A 23,264-nucleotide genomic window follows, 5' to 3' on the forward strand; every position below is an offset into this window, starting at 1 on the left:
AAGGACCTCAAAATTTTTCTCACCACCTTGGTATCTTCAATCTTCTCACCAAGATTGAGTTTAGCAATGACAATTTCGTTGAGCTTCCCATAGAATGAATCAAACGATTCATCTTCACCCATCTTGAGCTCTTCAAATTTGGTGGTAAGCATTTGGAGCTTTGTGTCCTTCACCTTCTTAGTCCCCTCATAAGTTGTCTCCAAAATTTCCCAAGCTTCCTTGGCCACAGTCATGTGAGATATCCCGTGGAATTCATCAGGAGACATAGCACAGAAAATAGCATTTAAAGCTTTACTATTAGCATTGGCTGCTGCAAGAACTGCCTTATCCCAATTTGCCTTAGGAGCCTCCGGTTTAGTCCAACCTATCTCAACCGCATCCCAAACGGTATCTTCTATAGAGCATAAAAATGCCCTCATTCGGACTTTCCAAAATGCATAATTATTACTATCAAAAAATGGTGGAACATTAAGAGATTGAGACCTATCCATCTCAACAAGGGGTCAAGGATCACACTCACGTATTAAAACCACAACAAGTGTACCCACTCTGATACCAAATGAAAGTTCAAAATGGGTATGAAACACCCTTGAACGTTTATACCCCAAAATACAAAATTACCAATTCAAGTTTTATATCAAACAATTAATGTGCGGAATATGATAACAAGCTTATATCAGAATTGATAAACAATCTAAGCCAAATATAAACACATCCACAGCAGTAAATACAAGGCAAAGATAAAGGAAAGAAAGATGCAAACACACGGACAACACACGATGTGTTATCGAAGAGGAAACCGAAGTACTCGGCATAAAACCTCTCCGCCGCCCTCCAAGCGGTGATAAAATCCACTAAAGAATATAGTTGGGATACATGAACAGCAGAAGACCCTCCAAGCCTAATCTACCCAAGTACTTAAGCCCTCCAAGCTTCTTGCTCCAACGAGGTTACGCAGAACCTATTTCTTCTTTAGCTTCCCGGATTCCGCTACTTGACCATAGCATCAACCAATGTGTATTGGTTTCTTTCCAAACTGCTTCCCCAAGCACCAAATGAACCTTCTCACAGACGTGGGTGTGGTGAGATGAGGATTTGGTAAAAAACCTCTCAAGGGTATGACAATGGAGAGGAAGAGAGTAGAGGAATTTGTAGAGTTTCTTAGATGAAGATTGGGGATGAGGCGATCTTGTTTTTCTCTAGGGTTTTCTCTCACAAAATTCTCTCTGGAAGCTCTCTCAATATGATGGGTATAAGGGTGTATATATAGTAGGGTGAGAAGGAAATGCAAAATGTTAGTTTTTGCCAAACAGGGCAAATTGGCGACTTGGTCTCGTGGCTTGTCCAAGTCGCGAGTTCCAGTCGCGACGTAACGGCCTGGCCAGCCTGGACCTTTTGTCCTGTAGCGTGACAGCTGGCGCGACCCTTCAGCTTCCCAGTGTGCCTCTCACGTGCCAGCTTTTGGCGGCTTGCCAGTCACGATCCACCCGCGAGCCCTAGCCGCGAACCTCTGTTTTCTTGCATACTCTTGAGCTTTTCTTCACATCTTCTCACACACTACCCTTACAATTTTCCCACCTAAATACAGGGTTACTAAGTGCTAAATTACAAGCAAATTGGTCACGGAATAAAGCCAATTAGATGGTTGATTAAATTCAACCTTACAAAAACTTAAATAAAATGGTACAAACTTCTTACACTTGCATTGAAATTAGATTGGGGAAAATCTCAGATCTATGGATGAAAATAAAATAAAAGAGATACTTCTATTGGATGATATGCATGTGAAATCTATGGTTTGAGGTTTGACTGGAATAAAATGTTGACGAAGACGATCAAGAACTTATCTTGAGAGAGAGAGAGAGAAAGAGAGACTGACTTTGAGAGGATGACTGCATTATTGAAAAAAAATGGGGAAAAAAAACTGAGGACTGAGGAGTAGGAGTTTGAAACTTTGAATCTAATTTGAGGGGTAGGTGGTAACGTGTTGTTATAGATTTAAGGAAAAAAAAGAAGAACAGAAAACTAGAGTAAACGTGTGACTAGGAAAGTGGGAATGGGAATGAATGACTTGTCAAGTGATATTTTGGACTTTGGCTTTTGTTTATTTTTTATTCTTTTATATAATAAATAGTTAAAAGTTAACGTTAAACTATTAAATGATTGTTTATAAAAAATATATATATGTGAAACTTAAATAGCAAATTATATTTTGTCAACAATTATTAATTTGAAAAAATAAATGAAGAATAAAGAAAATTTTTCAATTTTTTATATTTTCCTAATATAATTTATGAAAAATAAAAATTCACATAAAATTTATTTAAATATTTTAAATTATAATTATGAAATTATTGGTTTGTCCATCTGTTTGACCTCGGTCAGACCAAAAACTGATAAACAAACTCTTTTTCAGTTCTTTGTCTATTCCAGTTTATAAAACAATGCTCTCGATAATTAGAAAAGAACAAAAAATACCAACCATTTGAACTACAAGATTCGTGAACTCTAGGCAACCATTTTTACAATACATCTTATCGAATGTAAGTTCCTATTGATACAACATAACCACATGTGTTTACGACTAATATCAGACCTGTAACTTGTTTGAATTTTAGAGTCCTTGATTGAAATACCAAAATACGATTCTGCATACAAATAATACCTCATCCGCAATCGTCTCTGTTGACTAACTTTAATTTTTCGATACTGTATCAGTTTGAAAATTGGGCAAGTGGCTTGACTTTTCATTGAAGATTACCATTATCTCATTATTGACCAAAATTTTGTAAGAAAATAACAAAAAAATAAATTATAAAAATGTTTATCTTTTTCCGCGATCCTAATTCCTAAATCTGGTAGGTGTGAGCAAGAAACTGATCATACGACAATGGGCATGCCTTCCTTCAGTGTCTTCAATCTCCTTGCTCCTACTGATCCTTTTCTTACTCAGCTTCGTTATGATAGTTTAGGGGTTAATTAAAGATGCAAGAAAACTTATTTCTCAAATAAAAGTTGTTTCTAATTTAGGGGGGGTGTGGGGAAATAAAAATGTTTCCTAACAAATGAATATCTTACTAAAAAAATTATAAAATAAAAGAAATAGAAAAATAAAATAAAAAATTTTAGAGATGAGATAATATATAAACTTTATTCATTAAGTGGTCATCCACAACATTATTAATAATTTTTGAATACATGCATGTTCATTTTTATAGGGGTTAAAATGTAATGCATCCAAATGCTCTTAGAGTATTCATTAACAAATTATTTTAGGAAAGTTTTAGGGATAATTACACTTTACCCACCTGTGGTTTGCCTCTAATTCGATGTGTCTACCCGTGGTTTCAATTTTGACACTTGCCCACCTGTGATTCCCACTGTTACTGTGACGTAACCAACCTATCTACTTTCCGTTACTCTAACACAGAAAATGTAAAAAACAAAACCCCAAACAGATCAAAACACTCTCACTCAAATCTTGAACATGAAGAACATACCCAAAAATCTGAAAAATTACAGATTTTTTCAATTTTGATACAAAGGGGCCATAGGAGTATTACCACAGTTTCAATTTTATTTTACCAAAATGCCTGGAAATATTTTTATTCAAACAAAATATTTACATCTCATAAGTCTCATGATCTAGTAAAAATAAAAGACAAACAAACACATGATTATCATAATCATCAGATAGTGAAGGTCTCATCTGGGTCTTCAAAGTTGGGGTCCTTGACATCAAAAACTCCTCCATATTCGAACCCAATCTTAGGCTGAGTGTAGTCATCACCAACCCAAGTGAACTTGCCTCCGTGACCCCTATTCTTCGGCGATCCATTCATGCCCGTTCTTGATTTCCGATCTTTTCTCTCCTCTAATTTTCCATTGGGCTTGTAGCTCTTCCCTGTCTTCTTCATTTTCTCTCACTCACTCACTCACTCACTCACTCGGTGACTAATGGTGATGGGTTTGGACTGGGTGTGTGGATCTGTGGTTTCGTTGGTTTTATATAGGGCGCTGTTGAGAGATTCATTTTCCTGTGATTATGGGGAGTGTGTAAGAATGTGATTGTCATATTTTTGGGTGTGTTCTTCATGTTCTTCATGTTCAAGATTTGAGTGAGAGTGTTTTGATCCGTTTGGGGTTTTGTTTTTTACATTTTCTGTGTTAGAGTAACGGAAAGTAGAGAGATGGGTTATGGCACAGTAACGGTGAGAATCACAAGTGGGCAAAGTGTCAAAATTGAAACCACAGGTAGGCACATCGAATTAGAGGCAAACCACAGGTGGGTAAAGTGTAATTATCCCAAAGTTTTAATACTACTTTCATAAGAAATAGAAAAGCAGTCAAAATTTTTTTTTTCTTTTTCTATAAAAAAGTTTTAAAATATTTCTCAACCAATATTCTTAAGACATTTCTTAATGTAAATCCATGTATTAATATAACTTCATCCATTTATGAATATAAGACTATCCATTTATTAATTTAATTTCAAGCATGTAGAACAAAAAAGCATTTTTATTTAACTAAAATCTCAAAATTTTAAAAAGAGAAAAAAGAAAAAAAATTAAAATATTAGTTTTAAAACATTTAAATATTGCGAAAAAAAATTATAGAAAAATTTTTATTGTAAAATGTGCTCGTGTGATTAGGTGCAACCCATCACGTATGTAACTTATGATACCATCAAAAACTGTCTCATAAGATAAGTTTTATAAGCAATTAAATGCTACTATTACTCACGTAGCTTTTGTTAAAAGTCTTGTAACTCAATTGAAACATTTTGTTATTTACCATGAAGAAGTCTAATATTTAAATTCTTATTTTTCATATTATAAAATTGAAAAATATAAATAAATAAATAAATAAAAGACTCAGGTAACTTTCACACTCGAGTCTCTCTAATGTAGTGCCCGTTTGTTTGCACTTTCCTTTGGCAAAAAGCACTTTTTGAAACCAAAAAAATAATATAAGCGTTTGGTGAAGTTTCAAAATGCATCTTTTTCGAAACGCAGCTTTTGAAATGTGAAGGGGAATGTGCATTCTCAGAAAGCAGCACTTCAAAGCCTTTTCCAAAAGCCCATGCGCGTTCATAAATATTACTGTTGGACTCTGTGTTCAATTACCAAATTGCCCTTCACATTTTATTGAAAACCCAATTTTACCCTTTGATAAATCAAGGCATATCGTCTAGGCCTGTACATGGTGTGGTGCGGCCAGTTAATGAAGGGTTTTTTGCACCACACCTATAGGGTGCGGTTTTCTCTCATGCTTGACCGCATCTCGTCTATGAAGGGTTGGCATCGGTCTACACAAGGTGTGGTGCACCATACCGGTTTGGAGCGTTTAATTCGGTTAATTCCTCTATTTTCTTTGGAATCAAACACAACACAGATAACAACCCAAACCCCATCATAATCATTCAAATATTCCATAAAAAGAAAAGGAAACAAAGGAAAACACACAAATACAAACAAATTCACAATCTTTCTCTCAAAAATATTCAATTTCAAATCAACAAAAAACCCATTTAAAAAAAAAAGAAAAAAAAAGAAAAAACTAAATTGAATCCATAAAAGATGAATCAAAACTATTGAAAATAAAATACATAAACAAACCTCAATGAAAGCATTGTAAGGAGGAGCATAAAATTCAAAATCTTCTATAAACTTCATGAGAATAGCGAAAAGGAGAGAGGAAAAAGTGGAACTCCAAGAATTGTAGCTTCAAAGGGCATAATACGGTGGCAGCAAGCAGCAACAGCGGAGCCAGAGAGTGAGGATAGAGAAAGAGAAAGGCGAGGAGGAGACGTTTATGGGAGAGGGAGAGATTGGGCGACTGATGAGAAAGTGAGAGCTGGGTATGTAATAATTTTAGGGTTTAAATTGCAACGTTGTAGTTTTGATTTTTTAAGTTGATACCAAAACGATGTAGTTTTGAAACTGATATTAAAATTAATGTTAGGATCAAAACGTCATTTTGGTATCAAATTAAAATTATATAAAAAAAGGCCCTAACTTTCTCTAGCTGATACCAACATCTCCAGCTCTTACTTTCTCTAGCATCGTACTCCCTTCTTCCTCGTCTTTCTCAAACCAATTCTTTGGCATTCTTTTTCTTTTTTTGAACAGCCTCTTTCATTCTTTCTACTGAAGCACAATAGATCACACATATGTTAAATTATAGCACATATATATATATATATATATATATATTCTCGGTGCAGTGCGGTTTCTCGTCGAAGTGTAAAATAGCTGCCGATCGCCGCACCAGCCGTCGTCGGTATGCTTGAATCTCCTCCGACCACCGCACCAGACACCTACGGTGGAGCTTTGTAGCGGTTGGTTCGGTTCGGTACCGGCCAGTTGCATAGGTGCCGGTTAGATCCTGAACAGGCCTAATATCGTCATTTGCAGCCCCAGAACCCTTTGATAAATTAATTGCTACAAAGACCACAAAAAAATAACATCTAGCCTAGGTTCAATTCAATAACAAATTTCCAAATCCAAACACAAAAAAATCTATAACAAATTCCCAAATCAGCTAAGGAAAAAAAAAAAAAAAACCAATCCCTTGTAGTAATAGTTTGAACTCCGTCTCTATGGGCGATTATACGAACCAGAGTAACGACGACGAAGTCGAAGCCAGTGGAAGAGAGATTGTGAGACAAGAGCAAAGGCATGTCATACTTCGTCTCTACGCCGCAGAAGCGGGATTCCTTGTCCCCTGGCCTTTAACCTAGCAGCATTTTCTTTGGGTTTGCTGAGATCTCTCTATTTTTGATTTTGATCTTTCTCATTTCTCACTCTTTCCCCCTTGATGAAGTAACAGTTTAGAGAATGTGAAATAGAGTTAGAGAGAGAAAGGTGTTGAAACTTGAAAGAAGACAAAATGTGAAGAAGTGTGTGGCATGGGCTTGAACAATTTTTTTTTTTTTTTAAGTAAGCTTATGAAATATATATATATATATATATTTTTATATTAGAGAAATGCTATCTTTAAAATATTTATACAACAAATTTTAGTTAACAATAAATTATTATTGTTATTATTATTATTATTATTATTATTATTATTATTATTAAGTTTTTTTTTTAAGTAAGTATTATTAAGTAGTTGGTTTAAGTATGAAATAAAATCTCTTATATATACATTGTCCTTTTTTGTAATTTACAACTCAAACAGCCACTTTTATAAGTGCTAGCCAAATACTCAGCTTTTTTAAAAAGCACTTTTTAACAATTTTTACCAAACACTTAGCTTTTTCAAAAAGTCCAGTTTCATACTGCACTTTTTGAAACCCCCACTTTTTCAAAAAGCCCAGTTTCAAAAAGCTGAACCAAACTTACCCGTAATAGCAGAAGACTTTTCGGCCCATAGAAAGGGTGCTGGTCTTGGTCGAAACATTCACTTCTGTCCCCATACGTTGAAAACTCGCGTTGTTGGTCATCTAAGATGTTCCCACCATAGGATTTGGGATATTCTTAAATTTCAACCCACTCTTTTGTCCTTAAAAGAGTAGACAAAGCAAGAACAAAGAAAGTTTGGAGTTTTTCTGATAATACAAATAAGGGATAATTACACTTTACCCACCTGTGATTTGCCTCTAATTCGATGTGCCTACCCATGGTTTCAATTTTGACACTTTACCCACCTGTGATTTCCTCCGTTAATAATCTGTAACCCACCTCCAATGTAGCCGTTAACACATAAACTCATCAAAAAAGAACCTAAAACAAATCAAACACTAAAGAACAAAGAACACAATACTTAAATATTTTCTTTTCCAACATTTCTCATACACACAAATTCAACTAAATACAAAAAATTTCATCCCAAACATCTGTTCATCTGTTCAGCTGTTGCAGGTAGATCTATTTAATTTTTTCAAACAAGTTTTCTCTCTCTCAAACCCACTGGACCCCTGGATTTCTCTCTTTCTCTCTCTCAAACCGTTGGATGTCTTTCTCTCTCAATCAAGCTTTATCTCTTGGTTCAAGCCATTGCCACCGCATCCGATGACCAAAAACCCAAATCACAGGTTGAACATTGATTACACCACCGGTACTGCCACCACCAGCCGAAAACCCAGATCTTTAAGGCTCTCTCAGTTCAAGCTCTTGATGTCTGGTCCTCTCTCCTTTCTCTCTCTCTCTCTCTCTCTCTCTCTAACTCATCATCTTTATCTCTCTCTTTAAATCCATGGTTAAAAACCTAGATTGGTAGTGATTGGGTGGTCTGATCGGTCCAAATCTAAAAAATAATATATTATGATGATAGTGGATAGTGGATAGCATTCCCTAAAAAATACAAAGATACCATGGAATTTTCTTGATGTCAGAAAAACCCAAAATGCACGCCATTTCTGCGAACCGATAAAGATAGAAAATTTAACAATCTTCCAACTTTTTTTCCCATCAACCAAACAAACCAGAGAAAACCAGAGTTAAACAAGATAAAAAGATGTGAGAAGGAGAGAGGCTTACATTTCTCTTAGTAACTGAGAAGGTAGCTTCGTCTTCGACACATCTCTTGGAAAATGAAACAGAGATGGAACTTTAAAAACTAAAATGGGAAGGAAAACGCTAAAAAAAAAAAATCACAATCCTAGAGAGAGAAATATCCCTGCCTACACTCTGAGAATGAGAGAGAGAGTAAGAGAGCAGAGCACACGGTAATAGAGGACCAAGAGAGAGAGAGAGAGAGAGAAATGGGCAAAGAAAGGAGAGATTAGACTAGACTAGAGAGAGTCATAAAAAGTTAAGACAACACAGATAGAGAGATCTGACAGGAAGCGAAAAAGAAGGGCACGCGAATGGAGAGGAAAACAGCCCAAACCAGTAAAAACAAAGAAAGAAACAGAAACATTAGTGATTGCTTTTGTATTTAGTTGATTTAGATGTTTTATTATTGATTTGGTCGGGTTTTGATTTACTAGATTTGGAGATGTTTGGGATGAAATTTTTTGTATTTAGTTGAATTTGTGTGTATGAGAAATGTTGGAAAAGAAAATATTTGAGTACTGTGTTCTTCGTTCTTCAGTGTTTGATCTGTTTTAGGTTCTTTTTTTTTATGAGTTTACGTGTTAGAGTAACGGCTGCACTGGAGGTGGGTTACGGATTATTAACGAAGGAAATCACAGGTGGGTAAAGTGTCAAAATTGAAACTACGGATAGGCACATCGAATTAGAGGCAAACCACAGGTGGGTAAAGTGTAATTATCCCTACAAATAAATTCACAATTTTCCCTAAAACCCTCTTACAAGGTAGTGACCGTAGTCACTTTAGACATGGCAAAACAGGCAGGTCGAGTCTGGTCGAGTTTAAATCAGGTCAATCGAGTTGCGAGTCAAACGGGTCATGGGTCAAAAACGGGTCATTTTAAGCGGGTTAAAAATGGGTTCAAGTCAATCGGTTTGCGAGTCGGGTCAGGCCAAGTCAGGTTGACCCGTATTTTTCACATAAATTTTTTTATTTTTATAAAGAAAACAACATATATTTGCCATTTGGAAAGTTATGCAACAAATTACTTGATGTAAAATGCATTATCTTGAATTCACCACTTATATAAAAAATGAACTCAGTTAAACTTGTTAATACTTATTCAATAATTTTAAAATTATACAAATCCTAACATTGCTATCTAAAACAAAATAGCACAAAGGTAAGTAAAACAAATACACAAGATTTATTTTTATACAATATCAACATTCCAAAATATAAAACAAAATTACAAATGACTTATTGGATAACTCATTAGATAAAGAATAAAAACAAATAAGAAATTTACAATCTTGAAAATTAATTTTATAATCTATTATCAATTGTTATTGGCACTCTATTTCAATTTGAGATACACATTAAAGTTTGATTGCTTACTTATTTATACATGGTCTTTTTTATGAATATCATATCGTTGTTAAGCAATACACACTCTAAGAAATATCATAATTTATTTTAAAAAGCCATTTATTTTGAACATAAATTGTTAAAAAATAGGTCTAAGCATTCATAATTTATGCTAATTGGATACTTGAGCTTCACTATTTTCACACTTGTGAATATTTCTCACACATGTCTACAATTTTAAATTTATTTTTAACTCTACTGTAACCAGATTATCTTAGCATATACTTTGCTATTGGATATCTAAAAATATTTACTCATTACAGAATGCTCAACCATTTATCTTTCAATTAATTTGTATGCAGTTATGTAAATGCTATCTATTGATTGCTAAATTGTCTTTTTAGTGAATTGAGGAACCTTATTGGGATGCTCTTAAAACGTTTATATCTAGATTTTTAATTATTATTATTATTGTTATTGTTGTTGTTGTTGTTAGGACATATGTGAATCATGTTAAGAACATATGTCATTTAGAATTGGCTAATCCTTTGACAAAACGCATTTTACTTGTAATTGGTAGATCTAGGATGGTTTAAGTCTTCAAGAAACATATTGTTCAAGTCAAGAGTTAAGGCCATGCAAATCTGTTCAAGAAACAAGTGAAGAAGTGCTGTATTTTAAAGCTCGACAGCCAGCTTGACAAATGGTATCTATCAAGGTTTAAAAGACAATGCTAGCCTGATGCTCGACAGCTGCTCAACAAGATAACCTATCTATCAAGATTTACGAAAATCAGTTTTTCAAATCTGATTTCACACATATCCGTGTATACTTGTTTAGGCTTTCTTTTCTCACAACCCTAAACATATATAAGGATTATTTTAAGAGCCGTCACAGATGATTCAACTTGATGCAAAGGTTTTGTTCAAGCATATTATGACCGGAGATAATTTGTCCTAGTTCATCTTTCTCTTGAAGAAGCTACTACGTTTGTACCCATAGGGTTTTGTAACCAAGGAGCTTATTTTCATCGTGTTGATGAACTGAAGAACTTTGCAGCCAATATCCTTCTCAAGTGGGTGGTTAGTCACGTACTTGAATCCATGCATCAATTGGTTAGTCACTTACTGGGAGCCGTGCATTGAAAATGAGAGATTGTTACAACAAAACAAGTCCAATTGTGTATAGGGGTAAGGGTTCAACTGTAGGTTGGTATAAGATACTGTGATTCCTTTCCTTGTAACCGTTTGTTGTGATAATAATGAATTCTCAGGAGTGGTGACCTTAAATTCACCCGGTGGGGTTTTTGCCTTGGAGGTTTTCTCCATTTGTAAACAAATCACCATGTCAACTTTATTTGCCACTGCATATTAACTTAGTTGGTGATTTATTTGTGCTACCACGCATATTGCATGTTAATTGAATTAATTAATTAACTTGGCTAATTAATTGGTTAATTTATCACAAGGAGTCAATACATTCTTGGCCTATCAATTATTATTATTATTATTTTAGCCTAGCAAAAACTACTTTACATTACCACTTTTTTTTAAAAAAATAATTCAATAGTTATAGTACAAGTGTGGGGCTTTATGAAAAAAGAAAACCAAAAACCATTACGGTTAAATTGGTTCTTGTATATGAAGAAAAATAAGAAGAAAAACAAAAATAAAATGGTACAAACTTCTTACACTTGCACCAAAATTAGATTGGGGAAAATCTCAGATCTATGGAAGAAAATAAAATAAAAGAGAAACTTCTATTGGATGATATGTATGAGAAATTTGTGCTTTGAGCTTTGACTAGAATAAAATGTTGACGAAGATAATCAAGAACTTATCAAAAGAGAGAGAGAGAGAGAGAGAGAGAGAGGTTGACTGCATTACCGAAAAAATATGGGGAAAGAAAACTGATTAAAAGGAGTTTGAAACTTTGAATCTGATTTGAGGGGTTCGTGGTAACGTCTTGTTATAGATTTAAGGGAGGAAAAAAAAGAATAAAACAAAAAACATAGAAAGAAAAGAAAACTAAAGTAAACGTGTGACTAGGAAGCTGGAATTGGGAATGAATGACTTGTCTACTATCTAGTGACATTTTGGATTTTGGCTTTAGTATTTATATATATATATATATATATATATATAATAAATAGTTAAAATTTAACGTTAAACTACTAAATTATATATATATATATATATATATATATAATAAATAGTTAAAATTTAACGTTAAACTACTAAATGATTGTTTATAAAGAGTATATATTTTTGAAACTTAAATAGCAAATTATACTTTCTCAAGAATTATTAATTTGAAAACAAAAAAGAAGAATAAAGAAAATTTTCAATTTTTTATATTTTCTTAATATAATTTATGAAAAATAAAATTCGCATAAAATTTATTTATATATTTTAAATTATATGAATTATGACATCATTAGTTTGACCATTTGTTCAACCTCGATTAGACCAAAAAACGATAACCAGACTTTTTTTCGGCTTTTTGTTTATTTCGGTTTTTAAAACCATGCTCTTAATAACTAGAAAAAACCAAGAAAAACTAACCATTTGATATACAAGATTCTTGAACTCTAGCCAACCACTTTTATAACACATCTTATAGAATGTAAGTTCCTATTGATACAACATAACCACATGTGTTTACGACTAATATCAAATGATAGGCCAAAAACGTGTTGACCCCTTATGATGAATTAACCAATTAATTAGTCAAGTGAATTAATTAGGTTCAATTACATGCATTGAGTGTGGTAGCACAAACAAATCACCAATTAAACTAAGTATGCAAAGAAAAATAAATTGACTCGGTAATTTGTTTACGAATGGGGAAAACCTACATGGCAAAAACCCCACTAAGTGATTTTAAGGTCACCACTCCCGAGAATATACTATTATCATAACAAGCTGTTACAAGTAAAGGAATCACAATACCTTATACCAACCTACGGTTGAACCCTTACCCCAATACCCAATTGGACTTGTTTTGTAGTGACAATCTCTCATTTTCAATGCACGGCTCCCAGTACGTGACTAACCAATTGCGTGGATCCCAGTACACGACTTGATCACTAACTTAAGAAGGATGTTGGCTGCAAAGTTCTTCAGTTCATCCAAACGATGAAGATCATGAAGTTGATTGGTCACAAAACCCTACAATGTACAAACATAGTAGCTTCTTGATGAACTAGGGCAAACTAGGTTTGCAGTCACACTCTTCTTCACACTTGTGAAATTTTCTCTTGAGCAACTTGTGTCACCTATGACGGTCCTTAAAATAATCTTTATATATGTTTATGGTTGTGAGAAAAGAAAGCCCAAACACATAATCACGGATTGGATGAAAAACAGTCCTGAAAAATTGAGTTTCATAAACCTCGACAGATACCCTATTTGTCGAGCAGCTGTCGAGCCTCGGGCTGAAACAGCTTTCTTTAAATCTCAATAGATGCTAGATTGCTAGTTTTCGAGCTTTAATGAACAACAATTTCTGACTTGATTCTTGGATAGACTTACATGACTTTAACACTTAAACTTGAAATAAAGTTTCTTGAAGTATTAAACACATCCTAGATCTACCCAATTACAAGTAAAATGCATTTTGTCAAAGGATTAGCCAATTACACAAAATAGTAACATATGTTCCTAACATGTGAAACACATATGTCCTAACAATCTCCTCCTTTGGCAATCCGTGACAAAACCACAACAAACAAATGAGATATGAGAAAAGTCATAAATTACTCAACTCATATTCACTTGTTGAATACAATAAAATCTATCCTAACACAGACTCTTGAAAAATTTTACAAGAAGAGAGTTTATGGCAAGTAGACTTTGACAACCTGTATTTTTGAAATTCTTTAAACAAAACTCATCAAGGCATCTTAGTATGAAATAGAAATAATAGATTGCATATAATTAATAAAAGACATGTGCATAAAGAGAGAAAAGAAACAACACATGTAAGGGTAGGTGAAAAACATACATCAATATATAAAGAATATAAGTACAATGTATGTCTAAATAGTCACAAGACCCATGTACAAGATATAATTAATCTAAAAAGGAGAGAAAAGAAAAAGATACTTAAAAACCTCACTACATCCCTCAATATACACACTCCCCTTAACAAAAATCTCCTATACTAACCCTCCCCCTATGAGAATGATTACTCTCATATCCAAAACTACTCCCCCTTTTTGTCACAAGTGACAAAGTGTAAGAGTATCAAGTAGACCTCTTGTCATCGCTGGACGAGCTAGCATCTCCATCTCCATCATCATCATCATCGTCGTCGTCGTCGGAGTCCTCGGATGCCTCGGGAGGAGGAGAGGGAGACTCTACGAAGCCACCAAGGCGAGCTTGCCATCTAGCAATACAGCCAACACGGGTGTTCACTTGACATAACTCATCAATGAGAGTGTCCAGGTGAGCATCCATGTGCTGAAGCTGTACCATGATCACGTCCAGAGTCACACCACCTGCAGAAGAAGAGGGAGCGGAGATACCACTTGATAGGCCAAAAATGTGTTGACCCCTTATGATGAATTAACCAATTAATTAGTCAAGTGAATTAATTAGGTTCAATTACATGCAATGAGCGTGGTAGCACAAACAAATCACTAATTAAACTAAGTATGAAACGGAAAATAAATTGACATGGTGACTTGTTTACAAATGGGGAAAACCTACATGGCAAAAACCCCACCAGGTGATTTTAAAGTCACCACTCACGAGAATCCACTATTATCACAACAAGTGGTTATAAGTAAAAAAATTTCAGTACCTTATACCAACTTACAGTTGAACCCTTACCCCAATACCCAATTAGACTTGTTCTGTAATGACAAGCTCTCCTTTTTAGTGCATGGCTCCCAGTACATGACTAACCAATTGCATAGATCTCAGTACGCGACTTGATCACCAACTTAAGAAGGATGTTGACTACAAAGTTCTTCAGTTCATCCAGACGATGAAGATCATAAAGTTGCTTGGTCACAAAACCCTACAGTGTATAAACACAGCAACTTCTTGATGAATTAGGGCAAACTAGGTCTCCGGTCACACAAAATCACAATTGGATGAAAAACAATCCTGGAAAACTGAGTTTCTTTAACCTCGACAGATACCCTTTCTGTTGAGCAACTATCAAGCCTCGGGCAAAAACAGCTTTTTTTAAATCTTGATAGATGCTAGTTGTCAAGTTAGCTGTCGAGCTTTAATGAATAGCACTTTCTGAATTGATTTTTGAACAGACTTGCATTGTTCTAACACTTGAACTTGAAACAAGGTTTCTTAAAGCATTAAACACATCTTAGATCTACCCAATTATAAGTAAAGTGCTTTTTGTTAAAGGATTAGCCAATTACACAAAATAGTGACATATGTTCCTAACATGTGAAACACATATGTCCTAACATGAAACATGTAACTTGTTAAAAAATTTAGAGTCCTTGATTGAAATACCAAAATGCAATCGTGCATACTAATAAAACCCCATCCGCAATCGTCTCCGTTGACTGACTTTAATTTTCTGATACTGTATCAATTTGAAAAGTGGGCAAGTGGCTTGACTTTTCATTGAAGATTACCATTATCTCATTATTGACCAAAATTTTGTAAAAAAATAACAAAAAATAAATGATAAAAATGTTTATCTTTTTCCATGATCCTAATTCCTGAATCCGGTAGGTGTGAGCAAGAAACTGATCATACGACAATGGGCATGCCTTCTTTATCAGTGTCTCCAATCTCCTTGCTCCTTCTGATCCTGTTCTCACTCAACCTCGTTATGATAGTTTAGGGGTTAATTAAAGATGCAAGAAAACTTTCTTCTCAAATAAAAAATGTTTGGAATTTAGGGGGGAAAAATAAAAATGTTTCCTAACAAATGAATATTTTACTAAAAAAATATATAAAATAAAAGAAATAGGAAAATAAAATAAAAATTTTTAGAGATGAGATAATATATAAACTTTATTCATTAAGTGGTCATCCACAACATTATTAATTCTTGAATGAATACATGTACATTTTCATTACTAATTAGATTGCATATTTATAGGGGTTAAAACTTAATATATCCAAGGTGTTCTTAGAGCATTTGTTAACGAGTTATTTCAGGAAAGTTTTAACACTACTATCATAAAAATTCTAAAAAATTGTTTAAAAAATCTTTTACTTTGTTTTTTCTTTTTTCATAAAAAATTTTAAACTTTTTCTCAAATCAATACCCTTAAGGCATTGCTTAATGTAAAGCCATGTATTTAAGGATGTAACTCCATCCATTTATAAATATAAGACCATTAATTTATTAATGTAATTTCATGCACCTTGTACAACAAAAAAGTATTTTAATTTAATTAAAAATCTCAAAATTGTAAAAAAAGAAAGGGTTAAACATTATTTTTATAACATTAAAATATCATGAGAAAAAATTATAGAAAGTTTATTTATTGTACAACGTGCTCGTGTGATTAGGTGCAACCATCACTTATGTAATTTATGATACCATAAAAAATTGTCTCGTAAGAAAAGTTTTTCTAAGTAATTATATGCTACCATAATTCATGTAAATTTTGCTAAAAATATTGTAACTTAATACTAATTTAAAACCTCTTAACTTTTTAGTCAATTTAGAAACCATACTGGGATGCTCTTAGAACGTTTATATCCGGTTTTTACTTTATTATTATTATTATTATTATAGCCTAGCAAAAACTACATTACGTTACCACTTTTTTTTTTTTTTTTAAATAATTCATTAGTTATAGCGCAAGTGTGGGTTTTATGAAAAAAGAAAACCATAAACTGGTTAAACTGGTTCTTGTATTAGAAGAAAAATTAAAATAAAATGGTACAAACTTTTTACACTTGCACTGAAATTAGATTGGGAAAAATCTCAGATCTATGGATGAAAATAAAATAAAAAAGAAACTTCTATTGTATGATATATGAGAAATCTGAGCTTTGAGCTTTGACTGGAATAAAATGTTGATGAAGACGATCAAGAACTTATCTTGAGAGAGAGAGAGAGAGAGATAAGACTTTGAAAGGATGACTGCATTACCGAAAAAATATGGGGAAAGAAAACTGAGTAAAAGGATTATGAAACTTTGAATTTGATTTGAGGGGTAGGTGGTGATGTTTTGTTATAGATTTAACTTTTAAGGAGGAAAAAAAAAAAAAAAAAAAAACAAACAAAGAAAGAAAGAAAAGAAAAGAAAACTAGAGTAAACGGGTCTGATGAATGACTTGTCAAGTGACATTTTGACTTTGGTATTAGTTTTTTTTTATTTAATTTTTTTATATAATAAATAGTTAAAAGTTAACGTTAAACTATTAAATGATTGTTTATAAATATATATATATATATATATTTGTGAAACTTAAATATAGCAAATTATACTTTATCAAGAGTTATTAATTTGAAGAAAAAAAAAAGGAAGAATAAAGAAAATTTTCAATTTTTTATATTTGCTTAACATAATTTATGAAAAATAAAAATTCACATAAAATTTATTTAAATATTTTAAATTTTATTAATTATGACATCATTGGTTTGCCCATCTGTTCGACTCCGGTTAGACCAAAAATCAATAACCAAAATCTTTTTCGATTCTTTGTCTTTTTCAATTTTTAAAACCATGCTCTCGATAACTAGAAAAGATCAAGAAGCACCAACCATTTAAACTACAAGTTTCTTGAACCCTAACTAACCATTATAATACATCTTATAGAATGTAAGTTCCTATTGATACAATATAACCACGTGTTTACGACTGATATCAAACATGTAACTTGTTTGAATTTTAGAGTCCTTGTTTGAAATACCAAAATACGACTGTGCATACTAGTAATACCTCATCCGCAATCATCTCTGTTGACTGACTTTAATTTTGTGATACTATATCAGTTTGAAAAGTGGGCAAGTGGCTTGACTTTTCATTGAAGAATACCATTATCTCATTATTGACCAAAATTTTGGGAAAATAACAAAAAATAAATGATAAAACTGTTTATCTTTTTCCATGATCCTAATTCCTAAATCCGGTAGGTGTGAGCAAGAAACTGATCATACGACAATGGGCATGCCTTCCTTCAATGTCTCCAATCTCCTTGCTCCTACTGATCCTTTTCTTACTCAGCTTTGTTATGATAGTTTAGGGGTTAATTAAAGATACAAGGAAACTTACTTCTCAAATAAAAAATGTTTCTAATTTAGGGGGGAAAAGTAAAAATGTTTCCTAACAAATGAATATCTTACTAAAAAAAAATATAAAATAAAAGAAATAGAAAAATAAAATAAAAATTTTTAGAGATGAGATCATATATAAACTTTATTCATTAAGTGGTAATCCTCAACATTATTAATTCTTGAATACATGTACATTTTCATTACTAATTAGATTACATATTTATAGGGGTTAAAACTTAATGGATCCAAGGTGCTCTTAGAGCATTTGTTAACGAGTTATTTTAGGAAAGTTTTAATACTACTTTCATAGGAAATTTAAAAAATTGTCAAAAAAAAAATTTTTTCCATAAAATTTTTAAAATATTTCTCAAACCAATACCCTTAAGGCATTTCTTAATGTAAAGCCATGTATTTAAGAATGTAACTCCATTCATTTATGAATATAAGACCATCCATTTATTAATGTAATTTCATGCATGTACAACAAAAAAGCATTTTAATTTGATTAAAAATCTCAAAATCGTTAAAAAAAAGGTTAATTATTATTTTTATAACATTCAAATATCCCGAAAAACAGTTATAGAAAAAAATTTATTGTACAATGTGCTTGTGTGATTAGGTTCAACCATCACTTATGTAATTTATGATACCATAAAAAATTGTCTCATAAGATAAGTTTTTCCAAGCAATTATATGCTACAATTATTCTGGTAAAATTTGCTAAATGATAAGGGTGTTATTGTTGAGAGATTCAAAGTATGACACACAAGGAAGTCGATGGCTCCTCTAAGCTCGACAGCTTCCCATAAGCAGAAGAGACCCAAAGCAACAACACCATAAAAAGACGACGGCCACACGATACCCGACTATTGTCTCTATGAAGCCGACGGGAACTTTTGAACGAAGTAAGAGACCGATGAGGTGAGAAGGCCGATGGGTCCAGTGTGGCTTGGCTTGATCTTCACGAATATCTATGCAAGGAAATACCTTGCATAACACGATTAGCCCTAATCAAGGGAATCTCTACAAGGAAAGAATCCCGCAAAATATTTGTATTAATGGGAATCTTCCCTACAAGGAAAGACCTTCTCCACCAATAAACAAAGATCAGCTCTACACTACTATAAAAACCCCAAAACCCTCACAAGTCAAAGTACGCATAATTTACCCCAGCTCTGATACTCTAGAGTTGTAGAAATTCTTTCTAACTTAAGCTTAAAGTCTTCTTTGTTTCTATTTTGCAGGTTTTGTCTAGAGCACGTGAGGACTGCACAAATCACTGACGATTTTTGACATCATCACCGAAAATCTTATCACTTAATACGAATTTGGAGCCTTTTGTTGTTTACCATGGAGATGTCCAAAAAAAAAAGTCTCACGTAACTTTCAGACTCTCTCCGATGTAATAGTAGAGCACTTTTCAGCATCCATTGGGAACTTGGGCTGTAGGTCCTGTTGGTCATCTAAGATGTTCGCACCGTAGGATTTGGGATATTGAAATTTCATTCAACTCTTTGTCCTTGGAAGACTAGAAAAAGCAAGAACAGAGAAAAATTGGAGTTTTTCTGGTAAAACAAATAAACTCACAATTTTTCCTAAAACTATCGGTAGAATGTAGATTGTGACCATGTCACTTTCACATAAACAGTCAATTTTAAATTCATGAATCATAAATTGTGGAAAATGAAGTCTCCGTTGACTGACATTTAATTTTCCATTACTTTCATCATTTTGGAAAGTCCACAGGCAAATGACTACCCTTTGTTCAACGGAGTGGAGGTTATTATCTCCATCAGTCTCTCATTATATACCAAAATTTTCATGAAAAAACAAGAAAAGAAGAGTAATTTTTTCTTTATAAACTAGACTAGACCTTTTCAATGTCTTGTCTCCTCAACAATGAGCACAAAACTGATCATACGACAATGGGCATGTCTTCTTTCAATGTCTCCATGCTGCTCCTACTAATCCTTTCCTTACTCAGCTTCCTAAGCCTAAACAGTGAAGCAGCCCCAGAATATCGTTGGCATTCCTGTTCAAACCAAACCACTTTCACCCGCAATAGCACCTACCAGTCCAACCTCAACCGCCTCCTCTCTTCCCTTTCTTTAAATTCCACGCGTGAAAGTGGTTTCTACAACACCACCGTTGGCCAAACCCCAGGGACAACAGTCTACGGCCTCTTCTTCTGCCGTGGAGACCTCACACCCAATGAGTGCCAAGACTGCGTATCAACCGCAACCAAAGACATTGTTGTGCTGTACTGCCCCGTAGAAAAAGTGGCAGTGATATGGTACGGTGAATGCGTGTTACGCTACTCAAACGAGTCATTCTTCTCCACCATGGGCGAAGATCTCACATTTCGATTGAGTAACACTCAGAGTATAACAGATCCAGGCCGCTTCACACAGCTACTTGGAACTTCAATGGATGAAATAGAAACCAGAGCATCAAATGCTCCGTCCAGTGCAACGAAATTTGCAACAACAGAAGCCAAATTTTCGGATTTACAAACCCTATACAGCCTTGTCCAATGCGACCCTCTGCTATCCAGCTCTGATTGCAATAGGTGTCTTCGGACTCTCATAGGATATCTGCCAAGTTGTTGTGCAGGAAAGCAAGGGGGTAATGTTTTGAATCCTAGTTGTTTTATTAGATACGAAATATATCCGTTTTACAAGCTCCAAGCCGTACCGTCACCGGCACCAACACCGGTGCCTCTTGCTCCACCTGCAAAAGGTATGTACCGGTATATATATATATATATATATTAATTTATTATCTCATTCTCCCTGCTCACTCTCTCTCTTTCTGCTCCCTCTATTCTTTTTTTTTTGGCTGAATCTGCTCCCTCTCTTTCTCGTCCCTTCTCCTCTATTTGATTGGGTTGTAGTGGTTAGGTTGGTGGGTCACACCGTGGGTGGTGGGACTTGGTTGTGGGTCACACTTGAGGTTGAAGATGAAAGGGTTGCTATGGGTTTTGGGTTTTGGCTTGAGGTTGAATATGAGTTCTTCCATGGTGTGCTAGAGGAGTTTTAGCTTTTGGCTTAAGGTTGAAGATGAAATGGTTGCTGTGGGTTTTGGGTTTTGGCTTGAGGTTGAAGATGAAAGGGTTTATACAGCTAGACATGGCAAAACGGTCGGGTCGGGTCAATCGGGTTGTGGGTCAGTCGGGTTGCGGGACGGGTCGAGTTGACCCATATTTTTCAAACAAGTTTTTTTTTTTTTTTTTTTCAATGAGTGCCAAGACTGCGTATCAACCGCAACCAAAGACATTGTTGTGCTGTACTGCCCCGTAGAAAAAGTGGCAGTGATATGGTACGGTGAATGCGTGTTACGCTACTCAAACGAGTCATTCTTCTCCACCATGGGCGAAGATCTCACATTTCGATTGAGTAACACTCAGAGTATAACAGATCCAGGCCGCTTCACACAGCTACTTGGAACTTCAATGGATGAAATAGAAACCAGAGCATCAAATGCTCCGTCCAGTGCAACGAAATTTGCAACAACAGAAGCCAAATTTTCGGATTTACAAACCCTATACAGCCTTGTCCAATGCGACCCTCTGCTATCCAGCTCTGATTGCAATAGGTGTCTTCGGACTCTCATAGGATATCTGCCAAGTTGTTGTGCAGGAAAGCAAGGGGGTAATGTTTTGAATCCTAGTTGTTTTATTAGATACGAAATATATCCGTTTTACAAGCTCCAAGCCGTACCGTCACCGGCACCAACACCGGTGCCTCTTGCTCCACCTGCAAAAGGTATGTACCGGTATATATATATATATATATATTAATTTATTATCTCATTCTCCCTGCTCACTCTCTCTCTTTCTGCTCCCTCTATTCTTTTTTTTTTGGCTGAATCTGCTCCCTCTCTTTCTCGTCCCTTCTCCTCTATTTGATTGGGTTGTAGTGGTTAGGTTGGTGGGTCACACCGTGGGTGGTGGGACTTGGTTGTGGGTCACACTTGAGGTTGAAGATGAAAGGGTTGCTATGGGTTTTGGGTTTTGGCTTGAGGTTGAATATGAGTTCTTCCATGGTGTGCTAGAGGAGTTTTAGCTTTTGGCTTAAGGTTGAAGATGAAATGGTTGCTGTGGGTTTTGGGTTTTGGCTTGAGGTTGAAGATGAAAGGGTTTATACAGCTAGACATGGCAAAACGGTCGGGTCGGGTCAATCGGGTTGTGGGTCAGTCGGGTTGCGGGACGGGTCGAGTTGACCCATATTTTTCAAACAAGTTTTTTTTTTTTTTTTTTGGGGAAATAGATGCAATTTGTCAATTGTTTTTGAGTTTCTTAACTATGATTAGATTCTCACTGGTGATACTGTTACCACTTACCAATTACCACTAAACACTTGATACTCAAATTTGGTGCAACTCTTGTTCCAACTTTCTAGAAGCTAATCTTGGTATAATCTTCGATCTGTTTTAAAGTAGGAAGAGAAAATGAAGGTGGCAAGTAAAGAATAACAAACTATAATGGAGTACATAACATATTAAGTGAAAAAAAATAAGTAAATATTTTATAAGAATTACACCTCAATCTCAATCTACTCAACGTTGGTAGACGGGGCAAAACAGTCGGGTCGGGTCGGGTCAAACAAGTCACTAGTCAAAACAGGTCATTTTTAAACGGGTCAATCGAGTTGCAGGTCAAACAGGTCGAATCAGAAAATTCTGACCCGTTTTGCCATGTCTATTTATAAGGATTGTATTTTGCTGAGAATTTTTCTGTTCTTCAAGGTAATTTTATAAGGACAGTTGTAGATGGTGGCTTGTTAAAATTAATGTTTGGCTGTGGGTTTGGGCGTTCTATGGTCTTGGGTAAGTGTTTGGTCGTGGGTATAGCTGTTTGTGGGTTTTTTGAGACTGTGGAATGGTGTTTGTGGGCGTTTATGGGTCGAAATTGTTTATATTATTTTAATATATATGTTGCATGTTAAAGGAGAATTTTTTTAATTTTTTTTTTTAATTTTTGGTGTATTGTAATTTGGGGGTGGAAAAATAAATAAAGTGATTTTTTAAATTACTAAAAGATAAAATTTTTAAAATCATTGTTGTGAATACTCTTAGAGCATTAGAATAATTTTGCTTAAAAAAATGTTATTTTAACACATCAAAATTTTATTTAAGTCCGAATTTCCTCCAAACATGTTTGGAGGAAATGCTACAAACAAGGACACGGGTCAGCTCAA

At 34.3% G+C, this 23,264-nt stretch overlaps 1 protein-coding gene across 1 annotated transcript; it reads left to right on the top strand.

The window, feature by feature from the left end:
- Window positions 1-19,991: 19,991 nt before the first annotated feature.
- Window positions 19,992-21,105, top strand: LOC112012453 (putative cysteine-rich receptor-like protein kinase 9). The gene is made up of 2 exons (XM_065780259.1): window positions 19,992-20,805; window positions 20,960-21,105. Exons 1-2 carry the CDS (start codon window positions 19,992-19,994, stop codon window positions 21,103-21,105), a joined length of 960 nt encoding a protein of 319 aa, XP_065636331.1.
- Window positions 21,106-23,264: the final 2,159 nt, after the last annotated feature.

This window comes from Quercus suber, unplaced genomic scaffold, assembly GCF_002906115.3.
Source record: "Quercus suber isolate HL8 unplaced genomic scaffold, Cork oak 2.0 scaffold_229, whole genome shotgun sequence".
NCBI lineage: Eukaryota > Viridiplantae > Streptophyta > Magnoliopsida > Fagales > Fagaceae > Quercus > Quercus suber.

Bases quoted from the DNA above. Each gene is read 5' to 3' on its own strand.
- LOC112012453 (XM_065780259.1), top strand. From the start codon at position 19,992: ATGGGCATGTCTTCTTTCAATGTCTCCATGCTGCTCCTACTAATCCTT. The intron at 20,806-20,959 runs GTATGTACCGGT...ATTGGGTTGTAG, and splicing joins TCTTGCTCCACCTGCAAAAG to TGGTTAGGTTGGTGGGTCAC.